The sequence below is a fragment of the Erythranthe guttata genome, chromosome 8, assembly GCF_056151865.1.
Source record: "Erythranthe guttata isolate IM_541 chromosome 8, IM_541, whole genome shotgun sequence".
NCBI classification, from domain to species: Eukaryota; Viridiplantae; Streptophyta; class Magnoliopsida; order Lamiales; family Phrymaceae; genus Erythranthe; species Erythranthe guttata.
The window spans coordinates 25,342,307-25,361,567 of NC_142540.1; the positions used below are offsets into that span (position 1 = coordinate 25,342,307).

Here is a 19,261-nt window from a genome sequence, read left to right on the forward strand (position 1 = left end):
ATTAGAAATGTTGATTAAATTCTTCTTGTTTTCAAGGCCAACTTTCTCGACGGACATGATCATTTTCTAAATAAAACCCTTTTTCTCTAACAGACCATTTGCATTTCTGAAGTGGCAGATACATACTATCGCAAACTAACGTCAAATCCATATTAAAAACTTCGAAGCTCGTATCTTTCGAACCCCACCAGAAATGACAGAAGTACATCGTTGTCGCCCAAAAATTCATACAAAACGTCCAATAAAATTCTTGATTCGGTTGAAGGACATGGATCCCGAAATCTGTATCTTTCGACGCGCAATGGATTTTCAACGCCGCACTATTTTTCGGGAGATTGTTGACGATGTGAACTTCATAATTCGGAGATATGAAACAATATGAAAATGATTTAAATACGAAGAGATTAAGTGTCACGAGGAATAATGAGAGTATTTGGCTATTCCTCTTTGTGTTGAAATTACACATCTTGAAGTTATATATAGATATAGCAAGATGAAGCTATATATGGTGATGGGCCATGGAGTATTTGTATTCATATTAATTCGCGCGTTACATTTTAATTTGGTGCCGCCAAAAACTCATCCTTAATTGTAATTAGTGTGGTATTAATGCACCATTACAACCTGAATTAAGCGTTGCTTAACTTATAAGTTGTATTCATTAGAAGGAAATTAAATTAAACAACATAAAATCTCCATTTGTTAAGAAAAAAAAAACATAAATCAAACCTCAACATGTGTTCATTTTTCCTTGTAAGAAATTTTAACAAGTTATGTTAAGTATCTATGTCAATTGACCAAAGTTCGAATCCCCTGCTAACGGTAGCTAAGTCGAACTAGTCACACATGGATAGCCTAGAGTTGTTTACATATATATCTTGTGATTTACAAGTTATTATACGAAAGTGTAGATTTACTCAATGCACCTATATAGTTGTCTGCGGATTCCTTCATTAAAGAAAAAAAAATATTACGCTGAACTCGTTTATTCAGTTGCAATATTTCAAAATAAAATTTTAACAATATGGGTGTAAGTTGGAATTAATTTTCAAATATATGCAACTTCAACACAAATTTTCAATTTTAGAACAATTTCCTTCAAATTACGATTTTCGAAATTTTGGTTTCGATTTTTCCAAAGCAAAAAAAAATGCATGAAAATAGAATGTGTACATTATAATGTTTTAAAAAATTCCAATTTTGGAGTTTTAATTTATAAATTTATCAAAAGAAGTATTTTTTTACAAAATATAAATTTATAAAATTTGTAGCCAAACATATTTATGGTACGTGCTTAACATTTAACGATTAAGGGCAAAAGTTAAAATGTAAACAAATTTATTTGGATTAATTTTAATTGGTTAAATAAAAAATGAATTTTAATGTAAATTTAACCATTCAAGATGGAAATTGAAGAATAATATTATATGTAGACCATAATTTATAAACAACAACAACAACTCCTATAATAATTGATCCAAATAAATATGTTTATTAATTTCTTGTTATTTTTTTCAAGGCCATTCTTCTCGAAGTTTATTTCCAAAATAAAACCCATCTTCTCTTACAGACCATTGACACGTCTCAAGCAACTTATCCTTAGCCACGCAATTCGATGAATAATAATCCGTATTAAAAACTTCGAAGCTCGTTTCCTGCCGGCCCCACCAGAAATGACAGAAGTACATCGTTGTCGCCCAAAAGTTTATGCAAAATTTCCAATAAAATTCTTGATTTGGTGAAGCGATGTGGACTCCAAAATCTGTATCTTTCGACGCACAGTGAAATTTTAGTGGCACGCTGTTTTTGGGGAGATTGTTGACGATGTGGACTTCGAAATCGGGCATTATATAACAAAATGAAAATGATTTAAATATAAAAAGATTGAATGTTATGAGAAATAGCGAGATTGTTTGGATATTCTTCCTTTTATTTAAATTACACATCTTGAAGTTATATATATGTATGTACTTCAACGATGCTAGTTATATATACTTGTATACATTTAGTGCGTTACATTTTTTCAATTTCAATTTGTGTGGTTTAATGCACCATTAAATCTACTTTTTTTATTAATTAGATTTATCACCATTAATTAAATGAAATATATTCAAAGGTATTTTTCATGTTTTTGTGAGGGTAAATTTGCATATCTAAGCCTTTTTTTTCTTTCTCATTAGCTTTATCAACATTAGATGAAATATTTTAATGAAATTTAATTTGCTCACAAAGTCTTTTTAGATATTTTAAGAAATCTTCTCACAAAATCTTCCCAAACAAATTAAATATTTAAAAGTGATTACAAATGTGTACCAAAATCAAAATATGCTATTACACATTGCTATTTCTTCTTTTATTAATTTAATAAGGTGCGACTAAACAAGTAAAATATTATTTTATCCTTCAAACTATATGTTAAATTTATTAAATAAAATCTTTTTTAGACAAATGATCCATAATATCAGAACCGAATGTATTACTATCTAATTAATTAATTAGTCAGTAGAGAATTGTCAATCTCATCCAATACAAACTAATCCGATATAGGTGACCGAACTGAAATGACTAAATTTTAACAATCTTAATACTAGATTTAATACAAGGAACAAAACATCTTACTAATTAATTAACTAAATGACACGTTAGGAATTAATACTGCAACCTAACTCAAATTAATCCGATCAATATAATTTCCAATAATATTAATTTATCCGATAATAGAATTCTATTATCGATTATGAGTTTGTTGTTATTTTACAACTCGAATAATTAATTAATAACGCAACCACGGTGCTTTTACATGGTAGGGCCATTCCATCCCAAAATAAAACCCGGGGTATTCAACGGTCCACTGGCACTTAGAAGGGCCGAAAACCTGGTCCTCGCAAAGCGACGACAAAAAGCTATCAAAGACGTAGAAATCGGCCGTGAGTCTGTACTCGCGCCAGTGGAAATCGCAATAGTATCTCGTCTCCGTGAAAAAGTTGGTGCATATCTTGAACTTGTACTCTTCGTTCGGGTGAAGCGTCTGCTGCCCTAAATCGGTGCCGTCTCCTTTGTAGCAGTGGAGCTTCAGCGATCTCGTACCGGGCGAGAGATTACTCACGATGCGCATTTCATATTCGCTAAAGAAACAGAATGAAGAGGATTTAATTATCAATAAATTAAATGTTGTAATGACAGATAATAATATTATTGTTTGGCTATTGTTATTGTTTTTATTGAGTTTATACATCTTGATAATTAGGTTATGGTGTGTGTGTGAGAGAGAGATACCTAGCTAGCTAGATATAAAGGTTAGGGAAGATTACTATTAATTAATTGGCATATTAATTGAACTCATCATACATTAATTAATTAATTGGTGCGTTATATTTTGTGACAAATTTTTTTTTTAGAGGAGATAATATTTATTACTTAACTTCAATTTTGTGTGGTTTTAATGCAGCATTTAAATGTACGTACGTTAAAAGTCTTATTATTTTCGGTACATAACAATGGGTGGTGATTTTAACAAATTGATAGAAGTAAGAACTCAGTTCTTTGTTCTTAAGATATTATTGCCAGTCACTGGTCTTTACGCGCGATTTTGTAGTAATTGTCTCACAAGATACAAAGGCCTTATTTAAATATTGCTGCACTACAAATCTCGAAATCCACGAACCCTCAAATGTGTTTTTGAATTCTCTCAAGAAGAATACGGAATAAAATATTCACAAAGAATACTTATGGACTAAAGAAAGAAGAACTCCAACGAACAATTGTAGAATGGAGTGAAAATTGAGTTGTTCAAATGGTGGATCGATCGTAGGATATATTTATAGATTCTCAATAATTGTAGCCAATAATCACAACTTTGTTCCATAAATTTTCTGATTTCATATAAACCAAACACCTCCATATTAAAATGACGACTTTTCACCTATTATTTTTCATAATTAAATACGTTAATTAAGTAACTTATCAATTCCTCATTCATCAACAAATGATTTAGAGAAATAAATTAAATCCACTTAAATATTTGTTAGCCTGAGTTTGGCAGCAATTGTCCACGTGGTGGAGGCCCGGGTATGGGTGGCCCACAATCGAATGTCGTGGGCGTTTGTGTGTGTTGAATGCACTATAAGGCTAGGGTCTGCGCCTTTCCTAACACCAATTGATTTTAGGATAACTCGTAGCGCCTGAGGTCCTACAAGTGGTATCAAAGCCAAGGTCACGGGTTCGATTCCCAGCTGGAGCAATTGTTGAGGGGGAGATTGTTAGCCTGAGTTTGGTAGCAATTGTCCACGTGGTGGGGTCTGCGCCTTTCTTTCGCTTTAATTTGAACCTTCCTTAGTGTTATATAATCGAAATAAATGGAATTATTAACAACACCATCTATTATGTGTGTAATTATTATATTTATATATATTATTATTTTACAAGTCGAATAATTTAATTAATGATGCCTCTTCCAGTCTTCAAGTAAAGTGTAGGGCCATTCGACCCCGAAATAAAACCTGTATTGCGAAATAGTTAGCCTGGGTTTGGCAGCAATTGTCCACGTGGTGGAGGTCCGGGTATGGGCGGCCCACAATCGAATGTCGTGGGGTCTGCGCCTTTTTTTCGCTTTAATTTGAACCTTCCTTAGTGGTATATAATCGAAATAAATGGAATTATTAACAACACCATCTATTATGTGTGTAATTATTATATTTATATATATTATTATTTTACAAGTCGAATAATTTAATTAATGATGCCTCTTCCAGTCTTCAAGTAAAGTGTAGGGCCATTCGACCCCGAAATAAAACCCGTATTGCGAAATAGTTAGCCTGGGTTTGGCAGCAATTGTCCACGTGGTGGAGGTCCGGGCATGGGCGGCCCACAATCGAATGTCGTGGACGCTTGTGTGTGTTGAATGCACTATAAGGCTAGGGTCTGCGCCTTTCCTAACACCAATTAGTTTTAGGACAACTGGTAGCGCCTGAGGTCCTACAATATTTAACTCAAAATTTTCAACAATCCTCCTCATGAATAGAAATTAATGAAATAACAATGTATACTGGATTCTATCGACTGTTCAAATGAAAAGATATTTGCATGTGACGAGCCGACGAGATATCTTTCGCTTTGAACCTTCCTTAGTGGTATATAATCGAAATAAATGGAATTATTAACACCACCATCTATTATGTGTGTAATTATTATATTTATATGTATTATTATTTTACAAGTCGAATAATTTAATTAATGATGCCTCTTCCAGTCTTCACGTAAAGTGTAGGGCCATTCGACCCCGAAATAAAACCCGTATTGCGAAATAGTCCATTGGCACGCAGAAGGACCGAAAACATAGTCGACGCATTGAGCCGACAAATCGGCATTAAAAACGTCGAAGAGAGCCGTAGCTTTCTGCTGGCGCCAGTGGAAAGTGCAATAGTATCTCGTCTCGGTGAAAAGGCTGGTGCAAATCGTCCACTCGAATCTCTTGAACGTGCGAAGCGTTTGCAACCCTAAATCCGTACCGTCGGAACCGTAGCACTGGAATTTCACATATTTGCTATCCATTGGAAGATCATTCACTATGGTCATCTTATATTGACTAGATAAACATAATGAAAATGATTTACTTATCAAGAGATTAAATGTAATTAGAAATATAAATGAGTGGAATATTTTTATTTTTGTTCTTTGGATGTTCTTGTTTGTGTTGAGTTTACACATCTTGAAGTTATGGAGCTAGGGTGGCTTGTGTGTGTGTATATGTATATATATTAATTTGCATAAATTTAACTCATCATACATTAATTAATTAATTAGTGCGTTATATTTTTGTGACAATATTTATTACTTAACTGCAATTTTGTGTTGTTTCAATGCAACATTTAAATGTCCGCATGGGTTATTTCTACACTATACCCGGTGAAGGCTGCATCGGGTGATTTTTTTACTATTAATCTACATACACCAATGTGGGTGGATGTGTGTATGTGTGTATAAGAATGGTATAAAGATCTACCCGATATATTTCACTCGCTGTAGCATAGAATAGACTGTGCGCACGTTATAAATCTCATGAAACTAGAAAGGACGGCAACGAAAATATGGGGCAAAATCGTAATTTTTAGATCGGGACGCGATAACATATGAGAGTAAACTAAAAATTAATTATTAGGAATTTTTTTTTTTTGGTAAAATTAGATTATGTAATTATATAGAACTTTACATACTACTCCCTCCGTTCCCTATTAAGTGTCGTTTTTTGTTTTGCACAAGGATTAAGAAGCACAATAAATGTGTCTTGATTTTAGGTAAAATATATTACTCCCTCCGTCCCAATTTAAATGACGTTTTGGGTTGTTGCACACATATTAAGAAAATCAATAAATGTGTATAGATTATAGTGAAAAACATAGGAAAATACTAATATATCCTTGACATTAGTTATTTTACAACTAACTAATTATGAGTGATAAAGGGTAAAATTGAAAATAGTGCAATTAATGATGCATTGAAAATCTAAAATGACAAATAATTTGGGACAAAAAAAACCCTCTAAAAAGACATATAATATGGGACAGAGGGAGTAGAAAGACTAAAATAACCTTGATTATTTAATGATGTAATAATTAAGAGAGAGTTAATACTTATAGTTGAATTAATAAGGTTAAAACAGGAAAAAATGCATTTAATGCAGTATTGGAAATCTAAAGTGACAGATAATATGGAACAAACATATTTTTAAAAAGAGACAGTTATTGTGGAACAGATGGAGTAGATAATACTGTGGACTGAATTGTCTTATTATATATTGTTTTTTTAATAATATCACATACATATAATTAAGTCATCATTAATAGTTACTACAAAAAAATTCGAAAATTGAAATTAAAATACTTGTTCAAGAAATTGTTGGATTGGAATGGCAGAATCGAAAATTCTATTTTTCAGTCACCTATAGTTTTACTATTATAAAAAAATCCTCACATTGGAAATCAGAATTTCACATTAAAATACGAAATTTTAGCGATTTTATTATTAATACAAGGAACGAGACAGCTTATCGGCTAGCCAACTAATGATCATTGAGAATTAATACGATACAATCTAATTCAAATTAATCCGATGAATGTAACCGAATGAGACCTTAGTTTTATTAGATAATACTATCACGACTCGATCAGTTGTACGTAAAAAAAATATTTTTTCTGATTTTTTTTCCATCATCCGCCGATGTTGACTTTTTTTTTTTTTTTTTCCTGAAATAATAATAATAATAATTATAAAATGCAAAACTACCGAAATTATAAAGCAAGAAATTATAAATGCACTAGAAAAATAAAATGATGATCCATCTTATTCATGCTACATGCATGTACAGCCGGAGTGGCACCGATCGAACAAACCCGACGAGGATACATATATCGACTATATATATAAGCGTTTATTATATTAATTTACTCGGATTTAGTATCGATTAACTATCATTTTGTCCATGGGTGATATTCATAGTAGGGCTCTTTGGTCCCGAAATAAAACCCGCTATCTTTAACCGTCCACCGACATATATAAGGAGAGAAGACATGATAATCGCAGTGCGACGACAAATCGTTACTAAAGATCGGAAACGTAGCCTGGTACTTCTTCTGCCGCCAGTGGAAAAAGCAGTAAAACGTCGTCGGGGCCTCGAACACTTCGGTGCAAGTGGTGAAATACACTCCTTGGTTCGGGTCGAGCGTTTGCAACCCTAGATCCGTGCCGTCGTCTCCCCAGCACTGGAGTTTCAGCGATTTGGTGTGGGCCGGGAGATTGCTCACGACCTCGATTGCGTACTCGAAAGCGCATAACGAAAACGATTTACTTATCAAGAGATTAAATGTTGTGAGAAATATTAATAATTGTAATATTATTGTTATTTTTTTGAGTTTACACATCTTGCAAGTTATGGTTGTGGCATATGTGTGTATTAATTAGCTATTTATGAAGGTAAATTATATATTTTAATTAGTGCGTTATATTTTTGTGACATTTAACTGCAAATATGTGTGGTTTTAATGCAACATTAACATATATTATTATATTATTATATAAATAATAACGTATATTTTGTAATTGTTTTTCTCTCTACTAATTTTCTAATTATATATGAAAAGAAAAATTTAAAATTCAAACAAATCCGTGTAGATTCCTTTGACATCAATCTATTATCTTTCAACTATACATATCTAACTATATTTACATATTTCTTTATTTTTTTATTTTTCGGTAAGTTACGGTCAAACCCCCAAGACATGGTTAAATTATGAAAAAACTCCTCATGTTTGAGTAATTACAATCACCCATCCACTATGAATCTTCTTACATGTCCACCCTCATGGTGTCAAATTCAACATAATCTTCTACATTTTGTGGAATGTTCTCTAGTTTGTTCTCGTTTTGTGCAAAAATACAGTTTTTGATGCACCGCAATCTGATATTAAAAGTCAAGAGACACACTGTACGACAATCTTGTTTCGAAATGTGGAGCTCGAATAGGATAAAACGGGTACAAACTGAAGAATATTCTACACAATTTAGAAGATTCCACAAAATTTCCACTAAATTTGACAATGTAAGGGTGGACGTGTAAGAAGATTCATAGTTGAGGGGAGTCATTGTAATTAACCAAACTGGAGAGGTTGTTTGTAATTTAACCATACCTCAGGGCTGATTGTAATATTTTTGTAAAAAAAAATTGGTTAAAAAATTGGAAAATTAATTTCACAGTATTCGTTTCTCAACCCCTCACTTTCATCCCACACACTCAAATGGCGGACCAAACACGCGCCACCATCTCCGCCGCCTCAGCGCCGTCGTGTGCGGCGCCACTCATCCCGAATCTCCCAGACGACATCTCACTCCAAATCCTAGCTAGAGTACCTCGCTTCCGCCACCCCTTCCTCTCTCTCGTCTCGAAATCATGGCGCTCCACCGTAAATTCACCTGAGCTCTTCCGCACCCGATCGCTCCTCCGCATCTCCCATTTCTCTCTCTACCTCAATCTCCGCCACGATTCCTCTTTCTACTGGTACGCTGAATTAAACCCCCAAAATTCCAAAAGCACCGTCGTCTCTCTCCCCTCCATCCCCCACCACCACCCAGTCGGATCATCAATCCTAACCCTAGGCCCCAAAATTTACGTAATCGGCGGCTCAATCAACGATATCCCGTCCAGCAACGTCTGGATCTACGATTGCAGGTTTCAGAAATGGGGAATCGGGCCTAAAATGAAGGTCGCTCGTGAATTCCCCGCCGCCGCGGAATGGAACGGTAAGATATACGTACTCGGTGGGTGCAATGTGGATAATTGGACCCGGTCAATCAACTGGGCAGAAGTATTCGACCCGAAAACAGGGGTTTGGGCCCCAATTCCGAGTGCGGACTCAATCGAGCTGAGGCATAAGTGGATGCACGCAAGTGCAATAATTAAGGGTAGATTCTATGCTATGGCGGATAGAGGTGGAGTGGTTTATAACTTGGATAGTGGGGAGTGGGGGAATGTGCCCAAGAGGTTGGATATGGGGTGGCGGGGTAGGGCAGCGGTGGTGGAGGATGTGCTGTACTGCTACGATTACTTGGGGAAGATTCGAGGGTACGATGTGGAGGAGGATAAATGGAGGGATTTGAGAGGGGTGGAAAAAGGGTTGCCGAAGTTCTTGTGCAGTTCGACAATGGTGAATTTGAGCGGGAGGTTGTGTGTCGTGTGGGAAGGTAAAGGGAATGGGAATCGGAAGGAGGTGGATGTTATGTGCGCGGAGATTGAGGTGAAGAGGGATTCCGATGGTGGGTTGAGCGGCTCGATTTTGCGGGTTGGTGTTATTCTTGTTGTTCCTAAAGGGGTTTCGATTTCGCAGTGCTTGGCGGTTGAGTTTTGATGTGTTGTTTGCAGTTGTTGAAGGATAAAGGTATGGCCTTTTTGAGTTTTGTGGTTCTTTTTTTGCTATTTTTGAGCTGCTTTTGCTTTCAAATTGTGACTTATATAGGTGGTTTAAATAAATAAAAAAATTCAGTTTCGTCGTAGAATCTAGACTATATGATCTGTTTGCCGTCACCCTCTGGTTTGGAGTTGTAAAATAAAGAACGAGTGACGGTATAACTTATAGAGAATTAACAGTCCTTCTGAGTAAAACATGTCGTGGGGCTTTTTTGGCGAACAGATGATGAATCAAATTGTCATTTCTTAGTCTGAAGGATTTTAAGATTGCTACTTCATTTATAGTGAGTAATGTATGACTACTTGCGTTGTAACGTTCAATATATTGGTGTATTTACTTATATGGTTCAAAAAAATGTTTGAATCAACGATAAGTAGCACGTAATCTGATAAATAAAAGAACAGCTAATTGTAGAGATGTTTTGTCGTTAACTCTGCTACATTTCAGTACTTCTGGCTTCCAAAACTTCAAATATGTGCTCGCCGCTATTTACAAGTTTGATTTCGTTTTTCAGATTATGACTTGTGATTCGTTTAGTTCATTGATGGTTGTAGTTTTGCATACAGGTTTCTTGTTCGTTTGCAAGTACATTTCGAGTTCTTGAGTTACAAGATTGTTATACAAGAAGCTTTCAGAATCTCGAGTTCTAAGGTTAGTGACGTCCACAAGGACCATTGTTTGTGATTCATATGTGTGTGTATTATGTATATTACGAATTCAACAATCAATAATAAACCAACTTTGAAAGTAAAGTTGTGAGTTGATGACTAGTTGAGAGACCCTTGCGATTTTTTTATCAACGGATCACTTCTCCTCGTAATTTTGTCTACTTTGTTTAGAGAAGATTGATCATTATTATTCTTATTAAATAGTGATTCTTGAAGAAATTAACTTATAATTATATATGAAAAATTAGTATTTTCATGATGAACATTTTATCCTCTATTTCGAAACGAGAAATCGATGATAAACGGGATTGCTTATGATTTGGATACAGGAATTAAATAATGTTTGTTCTTATTTCTTCAAGAAATTCTCAATTTGTAAAAGTACCTTAAAGACGATGTAAACAAAATGGGTTAAGTCGAATATCTTACTTGACAGCAATATCATAGATTATGAGACGATTTAAAAACAAGAAACGAAAAAAACCGAGACTTATTGAGATCTTACTTCCTGAAGAAACTCTGATTTTATTTTTATTTCTTTTGATATTAGCTTTCGAATCTGGATCCGAAGGAAATTCATAATGGTTTTGTTGAATTTTTTTTAATTGTGCAATTTAATGAACGTAAACGTAATCTCTCTCTCTCTCTAACCTCGTTTTCTCTGAAGACTCCCCACACTAATATTTTCTCCTCTATCAGTGTGTCACTGACATTAATTTCACAAAGTAAAAACATGTTCTATATGTATTGTAGCTGTAAGTACAAAAAGAAATATATGAGGGACTAACCTGTCATAAAATGAAAATCTAAGGGCTTCTGCCAAAACCTTTCCTACTGTTGTTTTTCCAGATCCCATCATTCCTTCCAAAAAGAAAAAAAAAAACTGACCATAAGTATGTATACATACATACATGTGTGTGTATATATATATATATATGTATGTATGTATATATGGTCAACTCACCAACAAGATATATACAATGTACATTTAGATCAGATGGTTCAATCTCTTCTAATTTATTCTGCAATGCATAGATCAAAAGCTGATTTATTGCAAGACGTCGTAGATTTTTGTTAGAGATGTAAGTATTAAATGAATGTCGTACGAATAGTACTTACGTTTACAATCTGTGATTCATCAAATGCAGCTGGAACACGTTCAGGTTCCACAAAAGCTTTGGGGGAGAGAGTATTGTTAACTATATTAATGTTAAACACGGTAAAATTAACTATACTACAGTTTAACATTATATTAATTTCTAGCACAGTAATATTAACAGAACAAAACTCATTATTATTATTATGTAATAGAGTAATATTAATATGTTGACCGTTCAACAAAGGTAAACATAATAAAAGGCCAAAATAATTAATATTACAGTGAGTGACGGTAATATTACTGTAATAGTATTGTGTTTACAGTAATATTACTATAATAGATAGTAATATTATTACGTTACTCCGTGAATAACTCAAACAAAACAAAAAAAACCAAAAAACAAAATAATATTGATGTGGTTGACAGTAATATTATTGTGTTTACAGTTATTTTATTGTCAACAACAGTAATATAATTACGTTGACTTGTCAACAAATCAAACAAAATTAAAAAAAATAACAAAAAATAAATAATAATATTATCATTGACTATAATTGTACTTTCAACGGCGGTACAATTACATAAATGTATTGTCAACGACAGTACAATTACGTTAATGTACTATCATTGGCAATATAATTACGCTAATTTACTGTCAGTGACTGTATAATTACCGCTAATGATAGCACAATTACGTTAATGTACTATCATTGGCAATATAATTACGCTAATTTACTGTCAGTGACAGTATAATTACCGCTAATGATAGCACAATTACGGTCAACGTTTAGCGGCGGACGTAAAAAAAAAAAAATCAACGCCGGAAATCTATGGCGGGAAAATCAGAAAGAAAAAAATAAAATAAAATTTTGAATCCGGCAAATAAAATAAAAATTTGCATTTTCATTTTGGACTAACGGTACAAAATTTGATGTTACAAATAAATATTTAAATTTTAATGCACATATTTGACGAATTAAAATAATTTCATCCACTATATGAAAAAAGTATACTATCTAAATATTACTTTTTTTAATTTAAATATTCAACGAGTAAATAATTTTCAATCCAAGATTTGAATTTTTGTTTTTACTATCTTAAATATTATTTATTTAATTTGTTCATAATACATGTATTATTTTTGAATAAAAATAAAGTATAATTTATTAAATATTAATAAACATATATTAAATTTTGTTTTACTACTAACACCGCTAAAAATCAAATAAGTTAACCATTAAATGAATGGAATAAGCGTTACACATGAAACAGGAGTACAAGGGAATCAAATAGGTTACCATTAAATGAATGGAATAAGCGTTACACATAAAGATGAGTACGAGGGGTAAAGTGTATTTTACCCTATAATTAAATTGAAATTAATTTTTTTTTGATAATTAAATTGAAATTAATTTGCATCGGGAGTACAAGGACGTCGATTTTGTCGAAAACTTTTAGGACCTAGGCCAGATCTCCAACTGTTTGTATCTTCTTTAAATCGCACGAGTTGGTTGACAAATATCTTTACCATTTAAAGGCTCAAAAGGAACGTTCGAAAAAAACATTTTTGCCGTTTTTCAGGCGGAGGACAACTGATAACTGATGCACAACTTTTTAATTGCAGAATTTCTCTACGCAGTAGCGTGAGTCCAGATTTGCTCAAGAAGTTCGTTGACTATGCAGAAGGATGCGAAGTTCGGCATCTTCGAATCTGGGGCTATAAGAGATTCAATTTCCCGGGGGCAAACTATCAAGCATCGATCGAATCTGGGGCTATAAGAGATTCAATTTCCCGGGGGCAAACTATCAAGCATCGATCTTGAAAATCTTACGATTGAACAACATTTACAACTTTTGGACAAAAGGGCTAGAGGGTTTGTCCGAAGTTGCGGGAGTTGATTTTGGTTAAATGTTGATACTTGGAAAACAATCTGGTGACATTTTATTTTGGGTTAATGATAAAAATAGGTGTCTTTTACTAGGTGATGGTTCGAATTACTAATTAATGATGCTTGTAAGTTGTAACAAAATATTAGTTCTTGAATGGTTAGTAAGTATCCTGAATTGAATCAAACCGAAACATTAAAGGACTATAAATAGCCAAACTAAGAGCTAATAAAAGAATATAGACATAAAATTATAAATAGTTAATAATTTAATTACGTAAATAGTTCGATGGAGCTCGAGATCTACGTGCCAATTTTTTTTTCTAGGATATTTGAGTCCAAACTTTTTAAAAAATTAGAAAAGATTTACAATCTTTTAAGATTTTTTTTTTCTAGGATATTTGAGTCCAAACTTTATAAAATTAGAAAAGATTTACAATCTTTTAAGAAAGTGCCATTTTCTAGGACATTTGAGTCCAAACTTTTTAAAATTAGAAAATATTTACAACTTCTACAATCTTTTAAGAAAGTGTCATGTGTCAAAGTAAATTGTGTGCCAATTTACTCATTCAAGAGGGAAAAATAAAGAAAACGTGGGCCCACCTCCATAATAATTTGGATTCTCATATAAATAACCACAAAATATATGATAATCCAATATTTTTGTTGTATCACCAGAAACTTGTGTGAGAGTTACCAATTCTTTATCCATCAGCACTATCTAAATAGCTCCCAGAAGTGGAATCAATCAAAAGTTTTCCTCAAAAATCTTAATCACAATACATAAAAATTGAAACAATGTGAGGCAAAATCTTGGGAGTCAAATATCCAAATTGAAACAAAGCAAAAGAAAATCGTAAATTGGATTTGTATTCATTCTCGTGAAGCTTGCTACTCGAAAACCACCAAATCATTAATAAAAAACAACCATTATTGCAAAACGACACCGAAAACTCAAGAAAAGTAGAAAACAATGACAGCGATGTCACTAGTAGTAAAGGAGGAAGTAGTACATTCAAATGTAGAATCTGAAGTATCTTCTTTGATTTGCAACGGCATTTTGATTTGAGATGGAGACATCATTGATTAATAATGAAAAATGATTTCCGAAAACTCAAGGAACTTTTTATGCCACAAACAAAGGGGACACACTGCATGCAATGTCATAGTCATAAAAAACGAGAGATGAGAAAGAAAAAGATATATCATTTTTCATTTTTTCGTCTCTCCAAATGTTTTTGTTAATTAATGGTTACGTGCTTGTTCAAACTATTGGCTCAGCCCGAGATCATATTGTAATCTTGTCCTGAAATTGGATGTTTAGTCATTTGAAGCATATCAAGTGGATTGTAGGTTTCATAATCTCGAAGAAGATTTTATTTCGAAAAACCAGAAAAAGTGAGATTAATGAGCCATTGGAGGAAAGGATTAGTTGTAAGTTCTAACTCGTTTACGAATTCATGCAAATTTAAAGATATAAAATAAGGTGTTCCGGTTTCGGCCTAAACGAAAATTACAAAAAGTTTCCTACTAATATTTCCTTGTTTACAAATAGGTATTGCCTTTTTTTTTCTTTTTTTTTCATTGTGTCGCAGACAAGTGCGCGGCTTTCAAATAACCACTGAATTTATTATAATTATACTGTACTTTTTACCCGTTCGGCTAGCGGACCCTAGTCTGGCGCTCACAAGGGACCAACTCACTTTCGAGTTCAAAATTCTTATGCTGCGACTGTCAGTACTCAATTCTAAGACCTTGTACTCAGATCCATAGACGAGAGGTAAGAAGAACAAACAAAATATATAAATATGGAGAAAAAAAATGTGAGGTTCCGTTACATAAATTACAAACGAAAAAAAAATGAATACGCGAAGTTGAATTCTCAGCAACTTCTATTATGATTTATGAGTAGAAGTATTTACAGCATATCATATAACTTATTGATGACGCTCAAACTTCTTCCACATTCATTCATATGCCAATAGTCTCTCATCCCGAAAAAAATCGAAAGAATTGTCGCCCTTTATTTATTTCTTCAAGAAATTCTCGATTTGCAGAAGCACCTAAAAATGTTTAATATTATTATTCAAATTAGCCAAATTTATCCACAGAAAAAACGGCGTTAATTAAATCGAATAGAGACAAGGAAGATGAAGACAAACCTCGATACCAATTACGGTTGGAGTCAGATTACATACATCTTTCAATCCACGTTTGGCTGCGATATCTATTATAAAAAGATATGTATAATATATATAAACATCAATTTATACGTTTATGATAAAGCACAATTAAAGGGGCAAGAAATAAAAATTAAAAAAAATCATACTTCCGAAAGAAACTCTGACGTTGGCATTAGCATACGCTTCACCCCTCTCTTCAAATAGATTCGATAATCGCTTCATCGTCTAGACCAAAAGGAATAACATATAATCAATCGAACAAGTGACAATAAAATGGCCACATTTAAAAAAAAATCGTCAACTATTTAAATGGTGTTAGAATTAAATAAAATTTACCTTAGAATAAGGATCACCAGATTCGTAACGTATTAGCGGCCGGGAATTAGTACCGTCGGCTATAATCCTCTGTGCTAAGGCTTCCAAAGGTACATCTAGCCAAACACTTATACCCTTGTGCATGTGTCTCCTATATAATCATGTCGAAAAAATATTAATGGATATTATTATACACTTTAAATTAAAAAAAAATACATATTATTATATTTATTTATTACCAATTAATTGGCCGAACAACAGCACCCCCACCCGTCGAAACAACTAACCGTTGCATCGAAGACAACTTGTGCAATACCTCCGTCTATAGATACAAAAAAAGTCAAAAATGAACATCTATAGGTTACACTTCGGGAAGTGGAATTAAAAATATAATTAAAAAAATTAGCATTTAGTTCGAAAATATTCATTTAATTGTTGAGTGACATTTTTTTTCAATAAATAAAATAAAAAAGAAGTAGGACCTCATTCTCTCTGAAGAAGCTCTCTCCGTATAACTTGAAGATTTCAGCCACGGTACTTCCTCCAACAGTCTCCTCTATCAGTTTGTCGCTGACATTTCATAAGTCGCATGATCCATATTGTAAGAATCGAGAATACCATAATGTATCGGTATTTTATTTAATGTAGGAGGATGCTAAAACGAAAGAAATATGGGGCACTAACCAATCGTAAAATGAGTATCCAAGGGCTTCTGACAAAACCTTGCCTACTGTTGTTTTTCCGGATCCCATCATTCCTGGAAAAAAAAAATTAATTTACTAAATAAATCTTAGTGAAGATGAGCAACACGTAAACGAATTCAAGAAAATCGATATGTGTATATATATATATATATATATATATATATATATATATATATATATATATATATATATATATATATATATATGTTAAACTCACCGACAAGATATATACAACGTCCATTTAGATATGGTTCGATCTCTTCTGATATATTCTGCAACAGCGTTTCGACACTGATTAAAAAGGCTTAACTTCAACTGTTCGATTACTAGACTTAACATATACGCCACATTTTCTATTGCCACGATATAGAGATATTCAACATGGAGACTAAAAAGGTCACTTTATTTGGGGGAAGGAAAAAAATGTCGTATGAACTTACTTTTATGATCTTTGATTCATCAAATGAAGCTGGAACACTTCGAGTCTCCACCGTCGAAGCTTAACAGAGAAAGAGAGAGAGAGAACCGAAATATTTTAGTGCGCAGTAAATAACTTGGGAATTAAATCACTCGATTCTTTCTTTTACGATCAATGGGGAAAAGAAAAAAGACAATAGCATACAAACAATTATTTGACAGAGCTTGATAAGAAGACAATCAAGAAAAGCCATTGATTTCACAGCTTTCAATGTAAAACATCAGAGAAGATAGAGCATATGTTTGTACCAACTACCTGGACTGTGTTCGGAAGAACACGAAACCTTAAATATCACAGGTCCGTAAACTCTTCGCCTTTTCGCAAGGAGATTCCTCGAAACGGGTAGCTGAGACAACCGTTGCTCGCCATGATTATGGAAAAACTGCAAACTGCTTGGTTTTATTGCAATTTTTTCGGTGTTTATACGTGTTGGTAATTTCACACCCAGTGACACTCTCGTCTCCATTCTTTTTTATCACTTCCTTTTTCTACGAAAAAGACTTGGACTCCCTACATTTCCAAATAAAAAAATCACAATCAATAGTATGAAGAATAAGTCACAGATAACAGATGACAAAGTCTCAGCTAGGCATTTCTACAAACACCATAAGGGCTATAAAAAAATCTAGCCTTTTTTTCTTAATAGAAGGATTCAAAGTAAATCTCACAACCCCATAAAGAAACCAAAATATATATATACCGTGAATTCAGACCCAATTAATCATCCAATGTTCCCATAAACAGAAATAACAAGATCAGCGCAACAACCCAGAAAAAAAAAATAAGGAACAAAAAAAAAATCGACATACCAAACAAATACAGCAGATTCGGTAGACGAAAAAAGATCGATTCTTTGCGAAAAGGGGGTCAACGTAATTTTCCCCAATTAAGAGATGTTAATTGAGGTAAAGAATAAGAATATTGAAAATTGAAATGAAACACGAAGTATAATATAAGAACCACGTTTTGCTCACCAGAAATTCTTGTAGAGTGGGTTGGTGATTGACGTGGAGATGGTGGTAGGTAGGTAGCCTTGTGAGAAACCCACCTCAGCTTCTAATTTTGAGCCGTGTTTGGTTGTTCGAATCGAACATTTTCATTTTTATTGTGATTTTTCTTTTTATTTGGTTGTTGGAAATTTGTAAAACAGTCAAAATTGTGCCGCTAATACTTTGAGATAGATAATAGGGTAAATAACGAAAAATGCCCCCATTTATTCGTAATTATCACAAAAACTCTACGTTTGTTGCCGTCTTACACCAACCCATTTACAGTGTGATTTTTTTAGGGAATAGACTTCACACAATTTCAGATTTTTTTATTTATTTATCACCTATTTAACAGAAGGTATAATATACTGTACACATTTTCTGTTAAAAAAACACCATCGACAGTTAATTAGGGGAGATTTTGGTTATTATTGATAGACGGGGGATTTTCGTTATTTAGCCTAAGTTCATGGGTTTTCGTAATTTACCCTAGAAAATATGAAGGGATAATTACATTTTCAGTCGTTGAACTTTATTCCAATTCCACTTTTCGTCCCCTATGTTATGTATGTTCTGAGGTGAACAAATTTCATGTAACACTTTTGATCTAGTCCGTCAGTTGACTGTTTACAGCTAACGAAAAATACCTATTTGGGGCTAAATTTATAATTTAGAGTTAAGTTGGGGCAGGAAATAGTTTTAAGTTTATTTTATTTTTAATTTGTATAATTTTATAATTAACTTGAGAATAGTATTTTATTTTTATTATATTGATTCGTCCGTCAAACACCGAGGTTAGGACAAGGCCCTTTCAAGGAGTGGATTGGCTTAGAGGTACCTCATGAGCTGGAAGGAAGAGGAGGAAACCGGACTGATGTCGGAGTTAGTACTCCAACGGTCAATAGTAGATGCAGGGAGATGTTTGTCGAAAAGATTTGTTGATTTGATTAAGATAATGGTTTAAATTCATATGCTGATAAAAA

The 19,261-nt window shown here is 33.3% G+C and overlaps 3 protein-coding genes across 7 annotated transcripts; 1 reads left to right on the forward strand and 2 right to left on the reverse strand.

The window, feature by feature from the left end:
* Positions 1–2,773: 2,773 nt before the first annotated feature.
* On the reverse strand, positions 2,774–3,115 carry LOC148768917 (S-protein homolog 19-like). The gene has a single exon (XM_088821380.1). The coding sequence runs from the start codon at positions 3,113–3,115 to the stop codon at positions 2,774–2,776; it is 342 nt and encodes a 113-aa protein (XP_088677506.1).
* A 5,617-nt stretch (positions 3,116–8,732) lies between these two features.
* LOC105965218 (F-box/kelch-repeat protein SKIP6) lies at positions 8,733–13,469 on the forward strand. Of its 3 annotated transcripts, XR_016033313.1 has the most exons (3): positions 8,733–9,926; positions 10,523–10,607; positions 13,348–13,469. XR_016033313.1 is itself a non-coding variant. In XM_088822550.1 (2 exons), the coding sequence occupies exon 1, from the start codon at positions 8,790–8,792 to the stop codon at positions 9,894–9,896; it is 1,107 nt and encodes a 368-aa protein (XP_088678676.1). In that variant the 5' UTR covers positions 8,733–8,789; the 3' UTR covers positions 9,897–9,926; positions 10,511–10,735. The 3 variants fall into 3 exon arrangements, 2 of the variants coding, with proteins under 2 accessions (XP_088678676.1, XP_088678675.1); XM_088822550.1 differs by lacking the exon at positions 13,348–13,469 and having other exon boundaries at positions 10,511–10,735; XM_088822549.1 differs by lacking the exon at positions 13,348–13,469 and having other exon boundaries at positions 10,523–10,735.
* A 1,921-nt stretch (positions 13,470–15,390) lies between these two features.
* Positions 15,391–18,452, reverse strand: SK1 (shikimate kinase 1). 3 transcript variants are annotated; one of them, XM_088822551.1, is made up of 12 exons: positions 18,264–18,376; positions 18,099–18,140; positions 17,545–17,799; positions 17,252–17,310; positions 17,029–17,083; positions 16,792–16,864; positions 16,590–16,677; positions 16,347–16,429; positions 16,129–16,258; positions 15,939–16,017; positions 15,772–15,836; positions 15,391–15,672 (listed from the first exon to the last, which is right to left on the reverse strand). In XM_088822551.1, the coding sequence occupies exons 3-12, from the start codon at positions 17,753–17,755 to the stop codon at positions 15,637–15,639; spliced, it is 879 nt and encodes a 292-aa protein (XP_088678677.1). In that variant the 5' UTR covers positions 17,756–17,799; positions 18,099–18,140; positions 18,264–18,376; the 3' UTR covers positions 15,391–15,636. The 3 variants fall into 3 exon arrangements, with proteins under 3 accessions (XP_088678677.1, XP_012845202.2, XP_012845203.2); XM_012989748.2 differs by lacking the exon at positions 18,099–18,140 and having other exon boundaries at positions 18,264–18,452; XM_012989749.2 differs by lacking the exon at positions 18,264–18,376 and having other exon boundaries at positions 18,099–18,252.
* Positions 18,453–19,261: the final 809 nt, after the last annotated feature.

What these genes read in the sequence shown, in the direction of transcription:
- LOC148768917 (XM_088821380.1), bottom strand. Translation starts at nt 3,115, where the DNA reads ATGCGCATCGTGAGTAATCTCTCGCCCGGTACGAGATCGCTGAAGCTC.
- LOC105965218 (XM_088822550.1), top strand. Translation starts at nt 8,790, where the DNA reads ATGGCGGACCAAACACGCGCCACCATCTCCGCCGCCTCAGCGCCGTCG.
- SK1 (XM_012989748.2), bottom strand. Translation starts at nt 17,755, where the DNA reads ATGGAGACGAGAGTGTCACTGGGTGTGAAATTACCAACACGTATAAAC. An exon ending in ACGTTGTATATATCTTGTCG is followed by an intron (nt 16,865 to 17,028) that starts GTGAGTTTAACA and finishes TTTTTTTTCCAG; the next exon opens with GAATGATGGGATCCGGAAAA. An exon ending in GTTGTTCGGCCAATTAATTG is followed by an intron (nt 16,259 to 16,346) that starts GTAATAAATAAA and finishes ATGATTATATAG; the next exon opens with GAGACACATGCACAAGGGTA.